Raw genomic sequence first — 17,640 nt, forward strand, 5'->3', positions numbered from 1 at the left:
AATGTAACATAAACTACTAAACAGACCAGCAGGCGGAGGGGAGCGGGATGAGTTTGCCCTAGCCATGAAAGCAAAGGGGAAAAAATGCTTCGCATTCTTTTCCGGTGATGAGGACGGATATGTTTGGCAACCAATCAAAGTAAGTCAAATTGAGCACAATGAAATAAAGAATAACAACAAAGATTCTTATTGAAACCAGAACTTATGTCAATAATCTCTAAAAAAGGGTTACAACAAGAAGGCATTTGTGAACTTTTGGTATGTTCTTATCTAAACATGTCGTAGCATACTATCCGGACTACATCAAGCGGTTCACTCGAGTAAAGAACTCGCTCGTTGAGGTGCATGAACCAAAGGTCATCTATGTGTTCTCCACCGGTCTCCACTTCCTTGGGATGACCCACAGGATCGGATGCAAGTTTCCCAGTAGGGCCCGAGAGGTTTTTGACTTGGCAAACAAGTATGCCACCGGGAAACAAACGGTCCTCGGTGAACAAGGTATGGCAAGGCCAAAAGTGGGACGACCAAAAACCCTCCCAAAGCCAAGATCCTCCCCGGGTTAATGCTGAGGATTGCCCCGCGAAAGCGCGAGGGGCCAGACGTTGAGCAGTTGATTGTTGTCGTGGAGCGTGTCCCAGTGATAATCCCCAAATGCAGAGAGCTGCTGTAGCACTCTCCAATGTGGATGTGGAACTATGTGAGTGTCAATACCTGTTGGAGCTAAAGGTAGGTTTTTTACTGTCTCAAGTGTGTATGCTTTACCTAGACTCTCTAAAACTAATTTATAAGCGTTTCAAGGAGATAAATAAATTACTTGGCAAGAGAAAGACAATTTTAGGTGCATTTAATAAATGATTACAAGAACAAATAGAGAGCATGAGTGTGTGATGGTTGTGATGAATGTAGCGTTATCCAATGGGAGCAAGTATTCTTGAGAATTGGCTTTTGTTTCTATATTCATGGTTGATTTTCTTATTTTGGGAACAAGTCTAATAGTGCAAATATGCGTCTTTGTGCCCACCTAGAAAATTACCCTTCATTGTAATGTGAAAGTATCTCACAACTTAAGCGAGTACCTAAGGGGGAGAAGACGAAGGAGATTGAGGCGGTGCAGGGCTTCACCTAAGGGGGAGAAGACGAAGGAGATTGAGGCGGTGCAGGGCTTCACCTAAGGCGGAGAAGACGGAGGCCATGTTGTCGGTTTGAGCAGCCCAACTCAATTAGTTCTGTATGGTTGCTCCAGACTTCGAGGTATGGCTGTCAAGCATGGTAATTTGAATCAGGAATGAGGTTGGCCACGTGTTCCTTTGAAAAGATGACAGAGGACATGCTCTTGGCACCGCGATGGCAAAGGAGTAGGAGCACAAGGGAGGCAAAGATATCATGGGTGAAATGGAGGGAGGTTGACCGACGTAGTTGAATTGGGCGCGCGATGCACGGCTCTGGTGGCTCTCGGTGACGATTGTTCAGGGCTCCGAAGGATGTTGATCGAGGTGGTCAAATTGCGGCGTGCGTTGCACGGCTCTGGTGGCTCTTGATGATGATTTTGCACGGCTCCGGAGGAGGTTGACCGACGTTGAGGAGGCTGAAGAGGAGGAGGTTGACCAAGGTGGCACCTGTGGCCACCTGAGAGACTCACTAGAGGGGCTCGCCGGAGGTCCATGGCATCAAGGTTGCCCATGGCGTCGGGACTAAGATAGGGTGAGATGGAGAGGTGATTTTTTCGTTTTGTGGTGTGGGACCCACATGTAAGCGAGAGAGAAGGGCCATGTTCATTACGTTATGTTTTTCCGATGGGTCCCATGTGTAAGGGAGAGATATGGGTCATGTTTAATTTGTTTTGTTTTCTCCCGACGGGTCCCACATGTGAGGGACATTGTGCCCGTGCCAGCTTCGAAGGTCATTTTAGGCCAAATACCTTTGACCGAACGACACGGTGACAGAAGGCATTCGGGCAACCTATTAGACAAATATAAGGGCAAAACTAAGTAGAGTGAAAAAGTAAGAGCAAACCTTATAGGTAAGTTCTCATTAAGGGCAAAAATGCGATTGTCCCTCAAAATTTTAAAATAGGAACAATCTCATATGCCATCACCTTTTGTCTGCTAGTAAATGCACCCATACGACTAGAGGGATACGTGCACTAGGGAGAAGAGGGTTTTTCTAATACATGCATGTGTATAATTAGAGATGATGAATTGATGATTGAGTCATTTGATAACCTCCCTAAAAATAGAACATTTAGCAGTGGGTGTACTCCAAGTTTTAATTGAAACTTAGCAATAATGATTTCCATGATATATTTATATTTACTAGATTTTGCTATTTCTCAGGTGTCTAAAAAAATTTCATGCGTTAGTCATTTTTTGCACCATGATGGAGCTCGTCGGAGATCGCCGGAAATCTATATTAGGTTGAAGTCATGGCCACATCTCTACTCCTATAAAATTTTGAGTTGGTGATGATGGTGTGTCTGCCATCTATAATTTTCGACCTTCGGATCTGTATCCGACGCATGGGAGGCAGCCCCACTTCACATTTGCAAAAAAACCCTTGTCCTCTATGTCCTGCTCCATCGATCCCCACCTCACCCAGGAAACTAGAGGCATTCGATCCTTCTCGAAGATGGGAGAACACAGTGGAACTGGCCAACTGCCGCTGTCGCTCACACGCCGCCGGCGCCGGCCGCTACCAATTCCTCTTCGGCAGCAGCCCCACCACTCATGCCACCTCCACCTCCTCCTTCCCCCTCCTGCCTGTCATCTCTTCTTCCCCCTACCCTGTCTCGTTCGATGCCGATGTCGGCATGTACGCCGCCGGCGCCGTCTGTCCCCGAGGTCGGCGACACCTCTTCTATCTCCATCTTTGATGCAGAAGCCCCTCCGCCCGCCATCTCCCCCTACCGCATCTCATCCGGCGCCGACATCGGCAAGTACGTCACCGGCATCGTCCGCCCCCTGATTCAGCAATGGCTCTCATGCAGCAGCGCCGGCGCCCACCAGCTTCACCTCCTTCCCATGGACGCGCTCCACGTCCGTCTAATTCGAGTATGAGCTGCTCCCCAGGACCTCTATGCCGTTTGCAACTGGGGCACTACCCACGAGCTCAACTGTCCCAAATAAGCAAAAGGAAGACCACTCCAACTCCATTACAAAATTTACAAAGAAATGGTCTACAAAAAAGTTCTCAGTGTGCAGTCCAAGGTATGAATCAAGTACATTTTGGTGGCTGTAAAAATTCAATATATCTAACTAGGGTAAGTCATGTAAAATTGCTTCTCATGTATGGTTCTGAAGTTTGTGCAGAAGGCTTTCAGGGAAATAACTTAGATACTTACTTTAGTGTTTATGATATTTTTGTAAAGAAAATGTATATGTGTGTTTGAATTATTTTTTGGTAATTCTCTTTCTTACTCCCTCTACTAATTTTTGTTGGATGACACCTATAACAGGTCTCTTTGTCATCGACGCCTCTCCTTTGTTTGGTAGCTCCAAATCCAAATTTCAGGTCAGACCCCAAATAGTTATTTCCTTGTTGTGTGTGATCGACATCTTTTTCTGGCAGAAACCTGGTTGATGTTAGAAAGTTACAAGAGGTCCAGTACAATTTTTATGTGCGTGTATGTACATTCTGTTTCTTTGCTTGGTACAAAATATATTGCAAGGGATGTTCTTTTTTGCTTCGTTTAAATATACTACATACCCTCTACAGACTCAGCTTATTTTCCTTTTTCTGAATATAACACAGACGATTTGTATGCAGTAGTTGTTGGAATTCAGTAATGTTCAAGCTTGTTCCAGTGTTAGTTTTCTTCAGGCTTTCAGTGTTCCTTTTTCTGAAGAAAGTTACAAAGGAACTTCTTGTAAATTTTGGTTGTTATTCGTTGAGATTGTATCCTCTGTTTTTGTTGGCTAGCTGGACAGGTATATCTTCTGCGATTGTTCTGATGGGATGCCTCTCAACATGATCCTCTATTCATTTTTTGTTATGGCTTTGGTTGTTTGAATCGCTTTGCTTTCAGCTGTACGTGCTACATAAGGACTCAAATATGTCCTAATATTTTGGCCAACGAATTGAGCTTGATAGCTTTGAAACTTGCTGGCCAAGAGATAAGATCTTCTTGTTAAGTGTTAAGGATGAGTCTATATACAAAGCCATGTATGGTAGGTCCTCTGCATCAATCTCATCTGGTGTTCCTCCACATACATCTGAACCTTGGCATAGAGAGAGCTACGTTGGTGAGAACCTGCCGGTTCATCTCCTCTTGAGTGCACAACAGGAGATACGAGATCATTGTATCTTGGATGAGAGCCGCCGTTTAACTCGTGAACCACGGCGAGGGCGTGAATCTCCTTGAAGATAGCGCCTACCAGTGTGCATTGATCCAGTCGAGCTGCTGCGACCACATCTTCACCAGCATACGACATCGTCGACGCCAACAATAGTGGTTGTCTAATGTCTTTTTAGGTGAGCAGATAAATGAAGAGAAAACCCCATAAGTAATATTGTTGGCATATATGTTTGAGCAAGAAGGGTAACAAATGATTCTATGGCCTGATCCTGATAGATGACTAATGTATATAACTAATTAAGTGGAACTAGCTGCGTGAGTTATGTCTAGAATATTTCTTTTCTTCATCGTAGTGTTGTAGGCAGATTCATTTTTCTCGTGCATATTTAGCAAATCATTCTGTTAAACACTTCTACTTCATTCTTGTTTTTCCTGGAACCATTCATAATTGTGTTTTTATACTATAGTATGTATGTTATTTAGATATATTAGTTTCTGCCATTTATCTTCACAACTAGCCGAGATCAGGGTTTTCACCCGGATCTGCTATAAGAACCTCCATCAAAAACCGTGCACATGGGCCACCACCAATCATTGTTGGGGGCTGGACGGTGAGGATCCAGTCGGCCGCCGCCTGGCTCGCTGCCGACACCACCACGGTGCCTAGCAATCGGCATCGTCAGGCCCACCGCACTTGCCTATAGTCGCGCCCCCGAACCACCAGCCCGCCCAAGCCCATGTGGGCCACGCGAGACCCAAGCTCTCGGCCACCACAACAGGGGCGCCTCCGCCGCGGGGAGGCTGTGCCTCCACTGTCACCGTTGGATCGCACTCGTCGTCGGGATCCTGCCGCTCCTCCCCGCCGAATCTTCATCAGTCCACGCGTCACCGCCACCGGGGAGCTCGCCATCACCACACGAGGGAGAAGGCCCCTGCTATTGCCGTCACCGCCCGGGCTTTGCCCGACAAGACCCCTAGCGTCGGCGGGAGGGACGGGACGAGGGGTGGTAGGGCCGGAGGCAGGCGGCGTGGTCGCCCCCCGTGTCGCCTAGGGTTGTGCTTGATGTGTATCTATCGGAAAGTTAACATCACTTTGATCAATGTAAAGGCAGTGTCTTGGTATAATTTTATTATTCATAAGATCATACAGGTTCCTTAATATGTCTCGGTATATATACTTCTTTATTACCATAGCAACATACAGGTTCATGACCATGTCTCGGTATATATTCTTTTTATGTAGGGGTTCCTGACTATAACTTAAGTCCACCTAATCTTGTGTGATCCCGTAGCGTAGCACGGGCATCTTACTAGTTATCTAGTACTCCCTTCGTTCTGAATTACTTGTCACAGGTATGGATGTATCTAGATGTATTTTAGTTCTAGATACATCCATTTCTGCGACGAGTAATCTGGAACGAAGGAAGTATATTATTAGAGGGTGGGGGTGCAGGGGATCTACGGAGTTGGTTTTTGATGTGGCGGGGATGTCGGGGCGACAGCCCAGAAGTCGTGGGGAGGGCAGGGCGGGGGAGGGGGGGGGGGGGGGGCGGAGGCAGTCGGTTAAACCTGGGTTGGTGAGGAAGAGGCCAAAGGTTGAAGATGAACAACGTCAGTCTTGTTTACAACCGTTGAATGAAGATAGACGGTCTAGAATTGCAGTGACTCATGTTACTTATTTTCAGACACCTGGTGCATAGGCGGTCACATATTTATTATCCGGTAGCTCATGGTTATGAAGTAACCAGCTAATAACCGAGGATTCCTAGACTAGAACCAGATAGCAACCGCTGGATGGCCAAATGTATGTACACACACTACATGCGGACACATCTCCGGTTCAGCTCACTCCCAGATGCCGACCTCCATGAAACCGTCCTCGGTGGCGCAGCCCCTGAACATGCCGGTGCAGTTGAACCCGTAGGCCACCTCGCCAGTGCCGGACACGGCGATGAGCCCCGCAAACCCCTCATCGAGCCGCTCCTTGACGCAGAAGTCTACGGCCTCCTGCAGAGGCAGCCCCTTGTACTCCATCACGGCGGCCACGTCCCGCGCCAGCGTGGAGCGGATGATGGCCTCGCCCTCGCCGGTGCATGACACCGCACAGTGCCCGCACGCGTAGGTGCCTGCGCCGATGAGTGGCGAGTCGCCGATGCGGCCAGTCATCTTGTTCATCAGCCCGCCCGTGGAGGTGGCCGCCGCCGTGAAGCCGTTAGAGTCCACCACCGCGCACCCCACCGTCTCCGGCGCGTAGATGCTGATGGGCAGTCCGTTCATCACCATGCCGTTGCTGCCGTGGCTCTCCACCGCCGCTGCCTGGGCGCTGCAGGTGTCGGCGCCGGCCAGCGGGATGCGGTAGTCGAAGAGGATGCTGTTGGCCTCCTTGGCGAGCTTGAGCATTCCCACGTTCTCCTCCGTGATGAAGTAGCTGTTGTCCACAACCTCTAGGCCCTGCAAACAGATCAAGTTGGAAACCAAATCAGATCAACACATTCAAATACTACAAAAAATGTGTTAACTCTCGATACAAATAAAGATCGCGCGGCACAGTGCACAGCCACGAAATCTGCAGGCAAAGCGAGGGATTCTGTGGGAATCACGGAAACGATCCAGTTGCTGTCACTCGATGGTCTGGGGTCGACGACGGATTCGTCGGCCGGGGAGCAAGTGGCCTGGTCCCGGCGCGGCGGCTGGCATGGGCGGGGCACGAGATCCGGCCTGGATTCTGTCACCCACACGACGCGAGTGGTTCACAGGGGGAGGCGATGCCGTGCACACGTTTTCGCGCCAAAAACAGGGGAGCATGCAAGTAAAAACAGGGGTACAGTAACCATCCTAGGTTCATGGATCTGACAAGTGATCTTTGTTTAATTTAATGAGAAATAGTGCCGACCACAAGAAAGAAAGTTGTGCACATGCAGCGAACCATTTTCTTTGGCGCATGCGACAAAGATGGATTCCTTTGGTGCAGCTGCTGGCTATGTAGAACCAGCGGAAGACAAGTTTAAGTTGGTGGCGAGCTTGGAAAAACAAGGGTTTGCTTTTGGTTGTTGCGGGGCGGCTGTTGTCACCAAGAGACCCATGTGTTTCTCCACTTTTCAACTGTTAGGAAACCAGGGACATGAGGGTAAAAATATGGGGAGATTTTGTTAGGAAAATCACGGCCATGGTAGTCGGTTTGCTTGCCTTGTTGTGCTAACCTAACTCTGTCTTTTACCCGCGAGAGAAAAAACCTATCTCTGTCTTGCTGTATCTAATAAATGACATGCTTACCCAAAATGAAGCATGAAGATACGATATATGGAACAAATTACACACGGAGCCTAAGCTACTCAAAAAATATCTTGCGGGATCGAAGGAAGATGCGTCTCTGCTATGAACTGTCTTCCCCGTGCAAGCCTTTGTGCCATGCAGCTGTGTTGGTGCTGTGTACACTACGTACAGAAAAGGTTCAGCTGGACAGGACAGATGTTGTGCCGCACCCAACACGTCATATACAACGTGTCGAGCACACCACAATTTTCAAGGGTCCTTTCCACGAGAAATTTCGGCTGCATGGCTTGCTACTCCGTCCGTTCTGTCACGCTCCGCAATGCCAGGCGCACGTGATTGTGTTTTCAATTAAAAATGATTTACTGTGCAGTAATTTCCGTTGACTAGATGGCCATAGGCAGCATGTTTTGGGTCACTTTCTTTGTTGGTTAGGCCATGCATGGAGCATAATTAAATAACGGAGGTTAATTCCGTATCAGAAGAAATCATCGCGCGGCGTTAATTGATGGATTAATTACCTGCTCGCGCGCGAAATCCTCGGCGCCGTCGAAGGCGAGGTAGGAGTGTGGAGACTTGTCCATGACGCGGCGGGCGAGGGAGACCGGGTTGCGGACGGTGGACACGCCGGAGACGGCGCCGCAGCGGCGGCCGCGGCCGTCCATGATGCTGGCCTCCATCTCGACGGTGCCAGCGCGGGTCAGCGCGGAGCCGCGGCCCGAGTTGAAGCAGGGGTCGGTCTCCAGCTCGCGCACCACGGCCTCCACCACGTCCAGCGCCGTCGCACCGGCCCGCAGCAGGTCGACGCCGACCTGCAGGCACCGCGCCAGCACGCGCTTGGCCTCCTCCTGGCGGTGCTCCGGCAGGTTGGGGTCCACGCCCGCGCCGCCGTGGATGGCGATGGCCCAGCGCGCCATTCGTGCGTATGGACGTGTTCTTGGTGGTGTGGTGGTGTGTTGTGCTAGGCGATGGCTAAAGCCAATGCTCTTCGATCGATCGATCTCTCTGTGTGGCTACGGCTAGTTGATATGGTGCTCTGTTCTTTGTTGGTTGTTGCTCTGTTGGTGTGTGCGTTGGAGAAGAAGGCGGGGGTATTTATAGGCGACGGGAGGGGGGTGGCTCTTCTCCGGATCCGAGACGGGCTGGTTCGCGATGCTGCGGGTTTGGGAAGGGAATCACAGGTCCGGGAGGAAACCGTCAGGCCGTAGTAGGGCCGGATTCTTCTCTCCGGAATAGTAAAATAAGGATTTTTTGCGAGAAATATAAAATGGATTCGACAGCTGAATTTCAGAGGCTGCGTGATTTGGGTCCGGTTGATTCAGCACGGGGCAGAGGCAGAGCATTTCGTTGGTATGAAGTATGATGTCTCTCCTATGACAAAACGAGCAACAACTCAAAAATAAATATGCACAACGAGCGAGATTGCTTCATGGTAAAAGCGAATACAAGTCAACAGGAAGATTCAGTGCCTCGGACAGTATGTACCGGTGAATTTACTCAATCTCACGGCCTAGGCCAGAACAGTGACGCTGACGATATTGTAGAAAATGTTGGCGGCATTCTTCTAGTGCCAAATAATTCCATGCCACAAAATGATTAACTTTCTTTTTGAAACTAGAAAATGATCAACTTGAACTACTCCAGTAAGTCCCACAAAATATGCATTTAAGCACTGCTGGTCCTGGAACAAAATATACATCTATGCTGGTAGTGCAGCCGGCTGCAACCAACCGCGTGTGGAATCCTGTCCGAACAAGTGTAAGCGCATCTCTAATCTTGACCCTTAAATTTTCTCCCGGGTCCGTCCACGGACCGTAGGGAGAGGGGACTTGTCTGTGGACACGGATGCGGAAGCCGGCCGGCCAAAATTAAAAGCATATGCCCGGTTACATTTTAAATGGAATTTAACGAAAATGAACACATTTGATTCAAACTCAAGCAAACCTGACAATGTTCATTCATATGTGGATAATTTATACATAAAACCGGATGCTTTTCATCTAAAACGGAGCAAATTCCTTACTTTTAGAATATTTCAACTATTCCGGACTCTAGACCTAGCCTAAAGTGACAGTCGGCACCCATTCCCCATCTCCGGCTGGCCATGAGTCCAATAAAATGAAGCTCCGCCTCATTTTCCGCTACCGTGAGCCCCGGGAGCTGAAACTATCGGCCTCCACATCGCCCCCAAGCGGCTAATCGGCCGACGATGTTGAGGCCGCCAAGCTTGGCTTCGATGGGAGGGAAAGAGTGGTGGGCTTCCTGGGACCCGAGTGTTGGGGAACGTTGCAGAAAACAAAATTTTTCCTACGGTTTCACCAAGATCCATCTAGGAGTTCATCTAGCAACGAGTGATTGGATTGCATCTACATACCTTTGTAGATCACGCGCGGAAGCGTTGAAAGAACGGGGATGAGGAAGGCGTACTCGACGTCATCCAAATCACCGGAGATCCTAGCGCCGAACGGACGGCACCTCTGCGTTCAACACACGTACGGTTAGCGTAACGTCTCCTTCTTCTTGATCCAGCAAGGGGAAAGGAGAGGTTGAGGAAGATGGCTCCAGCAGCAGCATGATGGCGTGGTGGTGATGGAGCTGCAGTACTCCGGCAGGGCTTCGCCAAGCACTATGGAGGAGGAGGAGGTGTTGGAGAGGGAGAGGGAGGCACCAAAAGCAAGGGGGTAAGAAGTCCTCCATCTCCCCACTATATATAGGAGGGCCAAGGGGGGGGGGGCGCCGGCCCTAGGAGAACTAATCTCCTAGGGGGGGTGCGGCCAAGGGGGGGAATCCCTCCTCCCCAAGGCACCTAGGAGGTGCCTTCCCCTCCTAGGACTCTTCCTTTAGGGTTTCCCCCACCCTAGGCGCATGGGCCCTAGGGGAAGTGGCGCACCAGCCCACTTTGGGCTGGATCGCTTCCCACTTCAGCCCATGGGGCCCTCCGGGATAGGTGGCCCCACCTGGTGGACCCCCGGGACCCTTCCGGTGGTCCCGGTACAATACCGGTGACCCCGAAACTTGTCCCGATGGCCGAAATAGCACTTCCTATATATAATTCTTTACCTCCGGACCATTCCGGAACTCCTCGTGACGTCCGGGATCTCATCCGGGACTCCGAACAACATTCGGGTTACTGCACATACATATCCCTACAACCCTAGCGTCACCGAACCTTAAGTGCGTAGACCCTACGGGTTCGGGAGACATGTAGACATGACCGAGATCGCTCTCTGGTCAATAACCAACAGCGGGATCTGGATACCCATGTTGGCTCCCACATGCTCCTCGATGATCTCATCAGATGAACCACTATGTCGAGGATTCAAGCAACCCCGTATACAATTCCCTTCGTCAATCGGTATGTTACTTGCCCGAGATTCGATCGTCGGTATCCCAATACCTCGTTCAATCTCGTTACCGGCAAGTCACTTTACTCGTACCATAATGCATGATCCCGTGACCAGACACTTGGTCACTTTGAGCTCATTATGATGATGCATTACCGAGTGGGCCCAGTGATACCTCTCCGTCATACGGAGTGACAAAACCCAGTCTTGATCTGTGTCAACCCAACAAACACTTTCGGAGATACCCGTAGTATACCTTTATAGTCACCCAGTTACGTTGTGATGTTTGGCACACCCAAAGCACTCCTACGGTATCCGGGAGTTACACAATCTCATGGTCTAAGGAAAAGATATTTGACATTGGAAAACTCTAGCAAACGAACTATACGATCTTATGCTATGTTTAGGATTGGGTCTTGGCCATCACATCATTCTCCTAATGATGTGATCTCGTTATCAATGACATCTAGTGTCCATAGTCAGGAAACCATGACTATCTGTTGATCAACGAGCTAGTCAACTAGAGGCTTACTAGGGACATATTGGTGTCTATTATTCACACATGTATTATGATTTCCGGATAATACAATTATAGCATGAATAAAGACAATTATCATGAACAAGGAAATATAATAATAATGATTTTATTATTGCCTCTAGGGCATATTTCCAACAGTCTCCCACTTGCACTAGAGTCAATAATCTAGTTACATTGTGATGAATCGAACACCCATGGAATTCTGGTGTTGATCATGTTTTGCTCTAGGGAGAGGTTTAGTCAACGGATCTGCTACATTCAGGTCCATGTGCACTTTACAAATATCTATGTCTCCATCTTGAACATTTTCACGAATGGAGTTGAAGCGACGCTTGATGTGCCTTGTCTTCTTGTGAAACCTGGGCTCCTTGGCAAGAGCAATAGCTCCAGTGTTGTCACAGAAGAGTTTGATTGGCCCCGACGCATTGGGTATGACTCCTAGGTCGGTGATGAACTCCTTCACCCAAATTGCTTCATGCGCTGCCTCCGAGGCTGCCATGTACTCCGCTTCACATGTAGATCCCGCCACGACGCTCTGCTTGCAACTGCACCAGCTTACTGCCCCACCATTCAAAATATACACGTATCCGGTTTGTGACTTAGAGTCATCCAGATCTGTGTCGAAGCTAGCGTCGACGTAACCCTTTACGACGAGCTTTTCGTCACCTCCATAAACAAGAAACATTTCCTTAGTCCTTTTCAGGTACTTTAGGATATTCTTGACCGCTGTCCAGTGTTCCTTGTCGGGATTACTTTGGTACCTTCCTACCAAACTTACGGCAAGGTTTACATCAGGTCTGGTACACAGCATGGCATACATAATAGAACCTATGGCTGAGGCATAGGGGATGACACTCATCTCTTCTATATCTTCTCCCGTGGTCGGACATTGAGCTGAGCTCAATTTCACACCTTGCAACACAGGAAAGAACCCCTTCTTAGACTGATCCATATTGAACTTCTTCAATATCTTATCAAGGTATGTGCTTTGTGAAAGACCTATGAGACGTCTTGATCTATCTCTGTAGATCTTGATACCTAATATATAAGCAGCTTCTCCAAGGTCCTTCATTGAAAAAAAATTATTCAAGTAGGCCTTAATGCTGTCCAAGAGTTCTATATCATTTCCCATCAAAAGTATGTCATCTACATATAATATGAGAAATGCTACAGAGCTCCCACTCACTTTCTTGTAAACACAGGCTTCTCCATAAGTCTGCGTAAACCCAAACGCTTTGATCATCTCATCAAAGCGAATGTTCCAACTCCGAGATGCTTGCACCAGCCCATAAATCGAGCGTTGGAGCTTGCATACCTTGTCAGCATTCTTAGGATCGACAAAACCTTCCGGCTGCATCATATACTATTCTTTCTTAAAGAAACCATTAAGGAATGCCGTTGACGTCCATTTGCCATATCTCATAATCATAGAATGCGGCAATTGCTAACATGATTCGGACGGACTTTAGCTTCGCTACCGGTGAGAAAGTCTCATCGTAGTCAACCCCTTGAACTTGTCGATAACCCTTAGCGACAAGCCGAGCTTTATAGATGGTCACATTACCATCCGCGTCTGTCTTCTTCTTAAAGATCCATTTATTTTCTATGGCTCGCCGCTCAACGGGCAAGTCAGTCAAAGTCCATACTTCGTTTTCATACATGGATCCTATCTCGGATTTCATGGCTTCTAGCCATTTGTCGAAATCCGGGCCCACCGTCGCTTCTTCATAGTTCGAAGGTTCACCGTTGTCTAACAACATGATTTCCAAGACAGGGTTGCCGTACCACTCTGGTGCGGAACGTGTCCTTGTGGACCTTCGAATTTCAGTAGGAGCTTGATCAGAAGTATCTTGATCATTATCATTAACTTCCTCTCTAGTCGGTGCAGGCACCTCAGGAACATTTTCTTGAGTTGCGCCATTTTCCGGTTCAAGAGGTAATACTTCATCAAGGTCTACTTTCCTCCCACTTACTTCTTTCGAGAGAAACTCCTTCTCTAGAAAGGATCCATTCTTGGCAACAAAGATCTTGCCTTCGGATCTTAGGTAGAAGGTATACCCAATAGTTTCTTTAGGGTATCCTATGAAGACGCATTTTTCCGATTTGGGTTCGAGCTTTTCAGGTTGAAGTTTCTTGACATAAGCATCGCACCCCCAAACTTTTAGAAACGACAGCTTAGGTTTCTTCCCAAACCATAATTCAAACGGTGTCGTCTCAACGGATTTCGACGGAGCCCTATTTAAAGTGAATGCGGCAGTCTCTAAAGCATAGCCCCAAAAAGATAGCGGTAAATCGGCAAGAGACATCATAGATCGCACCATATCTAATAGAGTGCGATTACGACGTTCGGACACACCATTACGTTGAGGTGTTCCAGGCAACGTGAGCTGTGAAGCTATTCCACATTTTCTTAAGTGTGTGCCAAACTCGTGACTCAAGTATTCTCCTCCACGATCTGATCGTAGGAACTTGATTTTTCTGTCACGTTGATTCTCAACCTCACTCTGAAATTCCTTAAACTTTTCAAAGGTCTCAGACTTGTGTTTCATTAATTAGACATACCCATATCTACTCGAGTCATCAGTGAGGGTGAGAACATAACGATAGCCACCGCGAGCCTCAATACTCATTGGACCGCATACATCAGTATGTATGATTTCCAATAAGTTGGTTGCTCGCTCCATTGTTCCTGAGAACGGAGTCTTGGTCATTTTACCCATGAGGCATGGTTCGCACGTGTCAAATGATTCATAATCAAGAGACTCTAAAAGTCCATCAGTATGGAGCTTCTTCATGCGTTTGACACCTATGTGGCCAAGGCGGCAGTGCCACAAGTATGTGAGACTATCATTATCAATCTTACATCTTTTGGTATTCACACTATGAATATGTGTAGCATTACGCTCGAGATTCATTAAGAATAAATCATTCACCATCGGAGCATGACCATAAAACATATCTCTCATATAAATAGAACAACCATTATTCTCGGATTTAAATGAGTAGCCATTTCGTATTAAACGAGATCCTGATACAATGTTCATGCTCAAAGCTGGTACTAAATAATAATTATTGAGGTTTAAAACTAATCCCGTAGGTAAATGAAGAGGCAGCGTGCCGACGGTGATCACATCGACCTTGGAACCATTCCCGACGCGCATCATCACCTCGTCCTTCGCCAGTCTCCGCTTATTCCGCAGCTCCTGCTTTGAGTTACAAATGTGAGCAACTGCACCGGTATCAAATACCCAGGAGCTACTACGAGTACTGTTAAGGTACACATCAATTACATGTATATCACATATACCTTTTGTTTTGCCGGCCTTCTTGTCCGCTAAGTATTTGGGGCAGTTCCGCTTCCAGTGACCACTCTCCTTGCAATAAAAGCACTCAGTCTCGGGCTTGGGTCCATTCTTTGGCTTCTTCCCGGCAGCTTGCTTGCCGGGCGCGGCAACTCCCTTGCCGTCCTTCTTGAAGTTCTTCTTACCCTTGCCTTTCTTGAACTTAGTGGTTTTATTCACCATCAACACTTGATGTTCCTTTTTGACTTCTACCTCTGCTGATTTCAGCATTGCAAATACTTCAGGAATGGTCTTTTCCATCCCCTGCATATTGAAGTTCATCACAAAGCTCTTGTAGCTCGGTGGAAGCGACTGAAGGATTCTGTCAATGACCGCGTCATCCGGGAGATTAACTCCCAGCTGAGTCAAGCACTTATGTAACCCAGACATTGTGAGTATGTGCTCACTGACAGAACTATTTCCCTCCATCTTACAGCTGAAGAATTTGTCGGAGACTTCATATCTCTCGACCCGGGCATGAGCTTGGAAAACCATTTTCAGCTCTTCGAACATCTCATATGCTCCGTGTCTCTCAAAACGCTTTTGGAGCGCCGGCTCTAAGCTGTAAAGCATGCCGCACTGAACGAGGGAGTAGTCATCGGTACGTGCCTGCCAAGCGTTCATAACGTCTTGTTCTGCAGGGAGAACAGGTGCATCACCTAGCGGTGCTTGTAGGACATAATCTTTCTTGGCAGCTATGAGGATGATCCTCAGGTTCCGGACCCAGTCCGTGTAGTTGCTGCCATCGTCTTTCAGCTTGGTTTTCTCTAGGAACGCGTTGAAGTTGAGGACTACGTTGGCCATTTGATCTACAAGACATATTGTAAAGATTTTAGGCTAAGTTCATGATAATTAAGTTCATCTAATCAATTTATTCAATGAACTCCCACTTAGATAGACATCCCTCCAGTCATTCAAGTATAACATGATCTGAGTTAACTAGGTCGTGTCCGATCATCACGTGAGACGGACTAGTCAACATCGGTGAACATCTTCATGTTGATCGTATCTTCTATACGACTCATGCTCGACCTTTCGGTCTTCTGTGTTCCGAGGCCATGTCTGTACATGCTAGGCTCGTCAAGTCAACCTAAGTGTTTTGCATGTGTAAATCTGTCTTACACCCGTTGTATGTGAACGTTAGAATCTATCACACCCGATCATCACGTGGTGCTTCGAAACAACAAACTGTCGCAACGGTGCACAGTTAGGGGGAACACTTTCTTGAAATTATTATGAGGGATCATCTTATTTACTACCGTCGTTCTAAGCAAACAAGATGAAAAACATGATAAACATCACATGCAATCAAATAATAATAGTGACATGATATGGCCAATATCACATAGCTCCTTTGATCTCCATCTTGGGGCTCCATGATCATCTTGTCACCGGCATGACACCATGATCTCCATCATCATGATCTCCATCATCGTGTCTCCATGAAGTTGCTCGCCAACTATTACTTCTACTACTATGGCTAACGCGTTTAGCAATAAAGTAAAGTAATTTACATGGTGTTTCTCAATGACACGCAGGTCATACAAATAATAAAGACAACTCCTATGGCTCCTGCCGGTTGTCATACTCATCGACATGCAAGTCGTGATTCCTATTACAATAGCATGAACCATCTCATACATCACATATATGTCATTCATCATTCATCACAACTTTGGCCATATCATATCACAAAGCACTTGCTGCAAAAACAAGTTAGACGTCCTCTAATTGTTGTTTGCAAGTTTTACGTGGCTGAAACAGGGTTCTAGAAAGAACGTTTTCTTACCTACGTGGAAGCCACAACGTGATTTGTCAACTTCTATTTACCCTTCATAAGGACCCTTTTCATCGAATCCGCTCCAACTAAAGTGGGAGAGACAGACACCCACCAGCCACCTTATGCAACTAGTGCATGTTAGTCGGTGGAACCGGTCTCACGTAAGCGTACGTGTAAGGTTGGTCCGGGCCGCGTCATCCCACAATACCGTTGAAGCAAGATAAGACTAGTAGCGGCAAGAAAGTTGACAACATCAACGCCCACAACCAATTGTGATCTACTCGTGCAAGAGAACTACGCATAGACCTAGCTCATGATGCCACTGTTGGGGAACGTTGCAGAAAACAAAATTTTTCCTACGGTTTCACCAAGATCCATCTAGGAGTTCATCTAGCAACGAGTGATTGGATTGCATCTACATACCTTTGTAGATCACGCGCGGAAGCGTTGAAAGAACGGGGATGAGGAAGGCGTACTCGACGTCATCCAAATCACCGGAGATCCTAGCGCCGAACGGACGGCACCTCTGCGTTCAACACACGTACGGTTAGCGTAACGTCTCCTTCTTCTTGATCCAGCAAGGGGAAAGGAGAGGTTGAGGAAGATGGCTCCAGCAGCAGCATGATGGCGTGGTGGTGATGGAGCTGCAGTACTCCGGCAGGGCTTCGCCAAGCACTATGGAGGAGGAGGAGGTGTTGGAGAGGGAGAGGGAGGCACCAAAAGCAAGGGGGTAAGAAGTCCTCCATCTCCCCACTATATATAGGAGGGCCAAGGGGGGGGGGGCGCCGGCCCTAGGAGAACTAATCTCCTAGGGGGGTGCGGCCAAGGGGGGGAATCCCTCCTCCCCAAGGCACCTAGGAGGTGCCTTCCCCTCCTAGGACTCTTCCTTTAGGGTTTCCCCCACCCTAGGCGCATGGGCCCTAGGGGGAAGTGGCGCACCAGCCCACTTTGGGCTGGATCGCTTCCCACTTCAGCCCATGGGGCCCTCCGGGATAGGTGGCCCCACCCGGTGGACCCTCGGGACCCTTCCGGTGGTCCCGGTACAATACCGGTGACCCCGAAACTTGTCCCGATGG

The 17,640-nt window shown here is 48.1% G+C and overlaps 1 protein-coding gene across 1 annotated transcript; it reads right to left on the reverse strand.

The window, feature by feature from the left end:
- Nucleotides 1-5,922: 5,922 nt before the first annotated feature.
- LOC123190759 (probable isoaspartyl peptidase/L-asparaginase 2) lies at nucleotides 5,923-8,645 on the reverse strand. Its single transcript, XM_044603468.1, has 2 exons — nucleotides 8,083-8,645; nucleotides 5,923-6,742 (listed from the first exon to the last, which is right to left on the reverse strand). The coding sequence occupies exons 1-2, from the start codon at nucleotides 8,476-8,478 to the stop codon at nucleotides 6,137-6,139; spliced, it is 1,002 nt and encodes a 333-aa protein (XP_044459403.1). The 5' UTR covers nucleotides 8,479-8,645; the 3' UTR covers nucleotides 5,923-6,136.
- Nucleotides 8,646-17,640: the final 8,995 nt, after the last annotated feature.

Source organism: Triticum aestivum, chromosome 2A, assembly GCF_018294505.1.
Source record: "Triticum aestivum cultivar Chinese Spring chromosome 2A, IWGSC CS RefSeq v2.1, whole genome shotgun sequence".
Classification (NCBI taxonomy): domain Eukaryota; kingdom Viridiplantae; phylum Streptophyta; class Magnoliopsida; order Poales; family Poaceae; genus Triticum; species Triticum aestivum.

Bases quoted from the DNA above. Each gene is read 5' to 3' on its own strand.
- LOC123190759 (XM_044603468.1), bottom strand. From the start codon at position 8,478: ATGGCGCGCTGGGCCATCGCCATCCACGGCGGCGCGGGCGTGGACCCC. The intron at 6,743-8,082 runs GTAATTAATCCA...ATCTGTTTGCAG, and splicing joins AGGATTTCGCGCGCGAGCAG to GGCCTAGAGGTTGTGGACAA.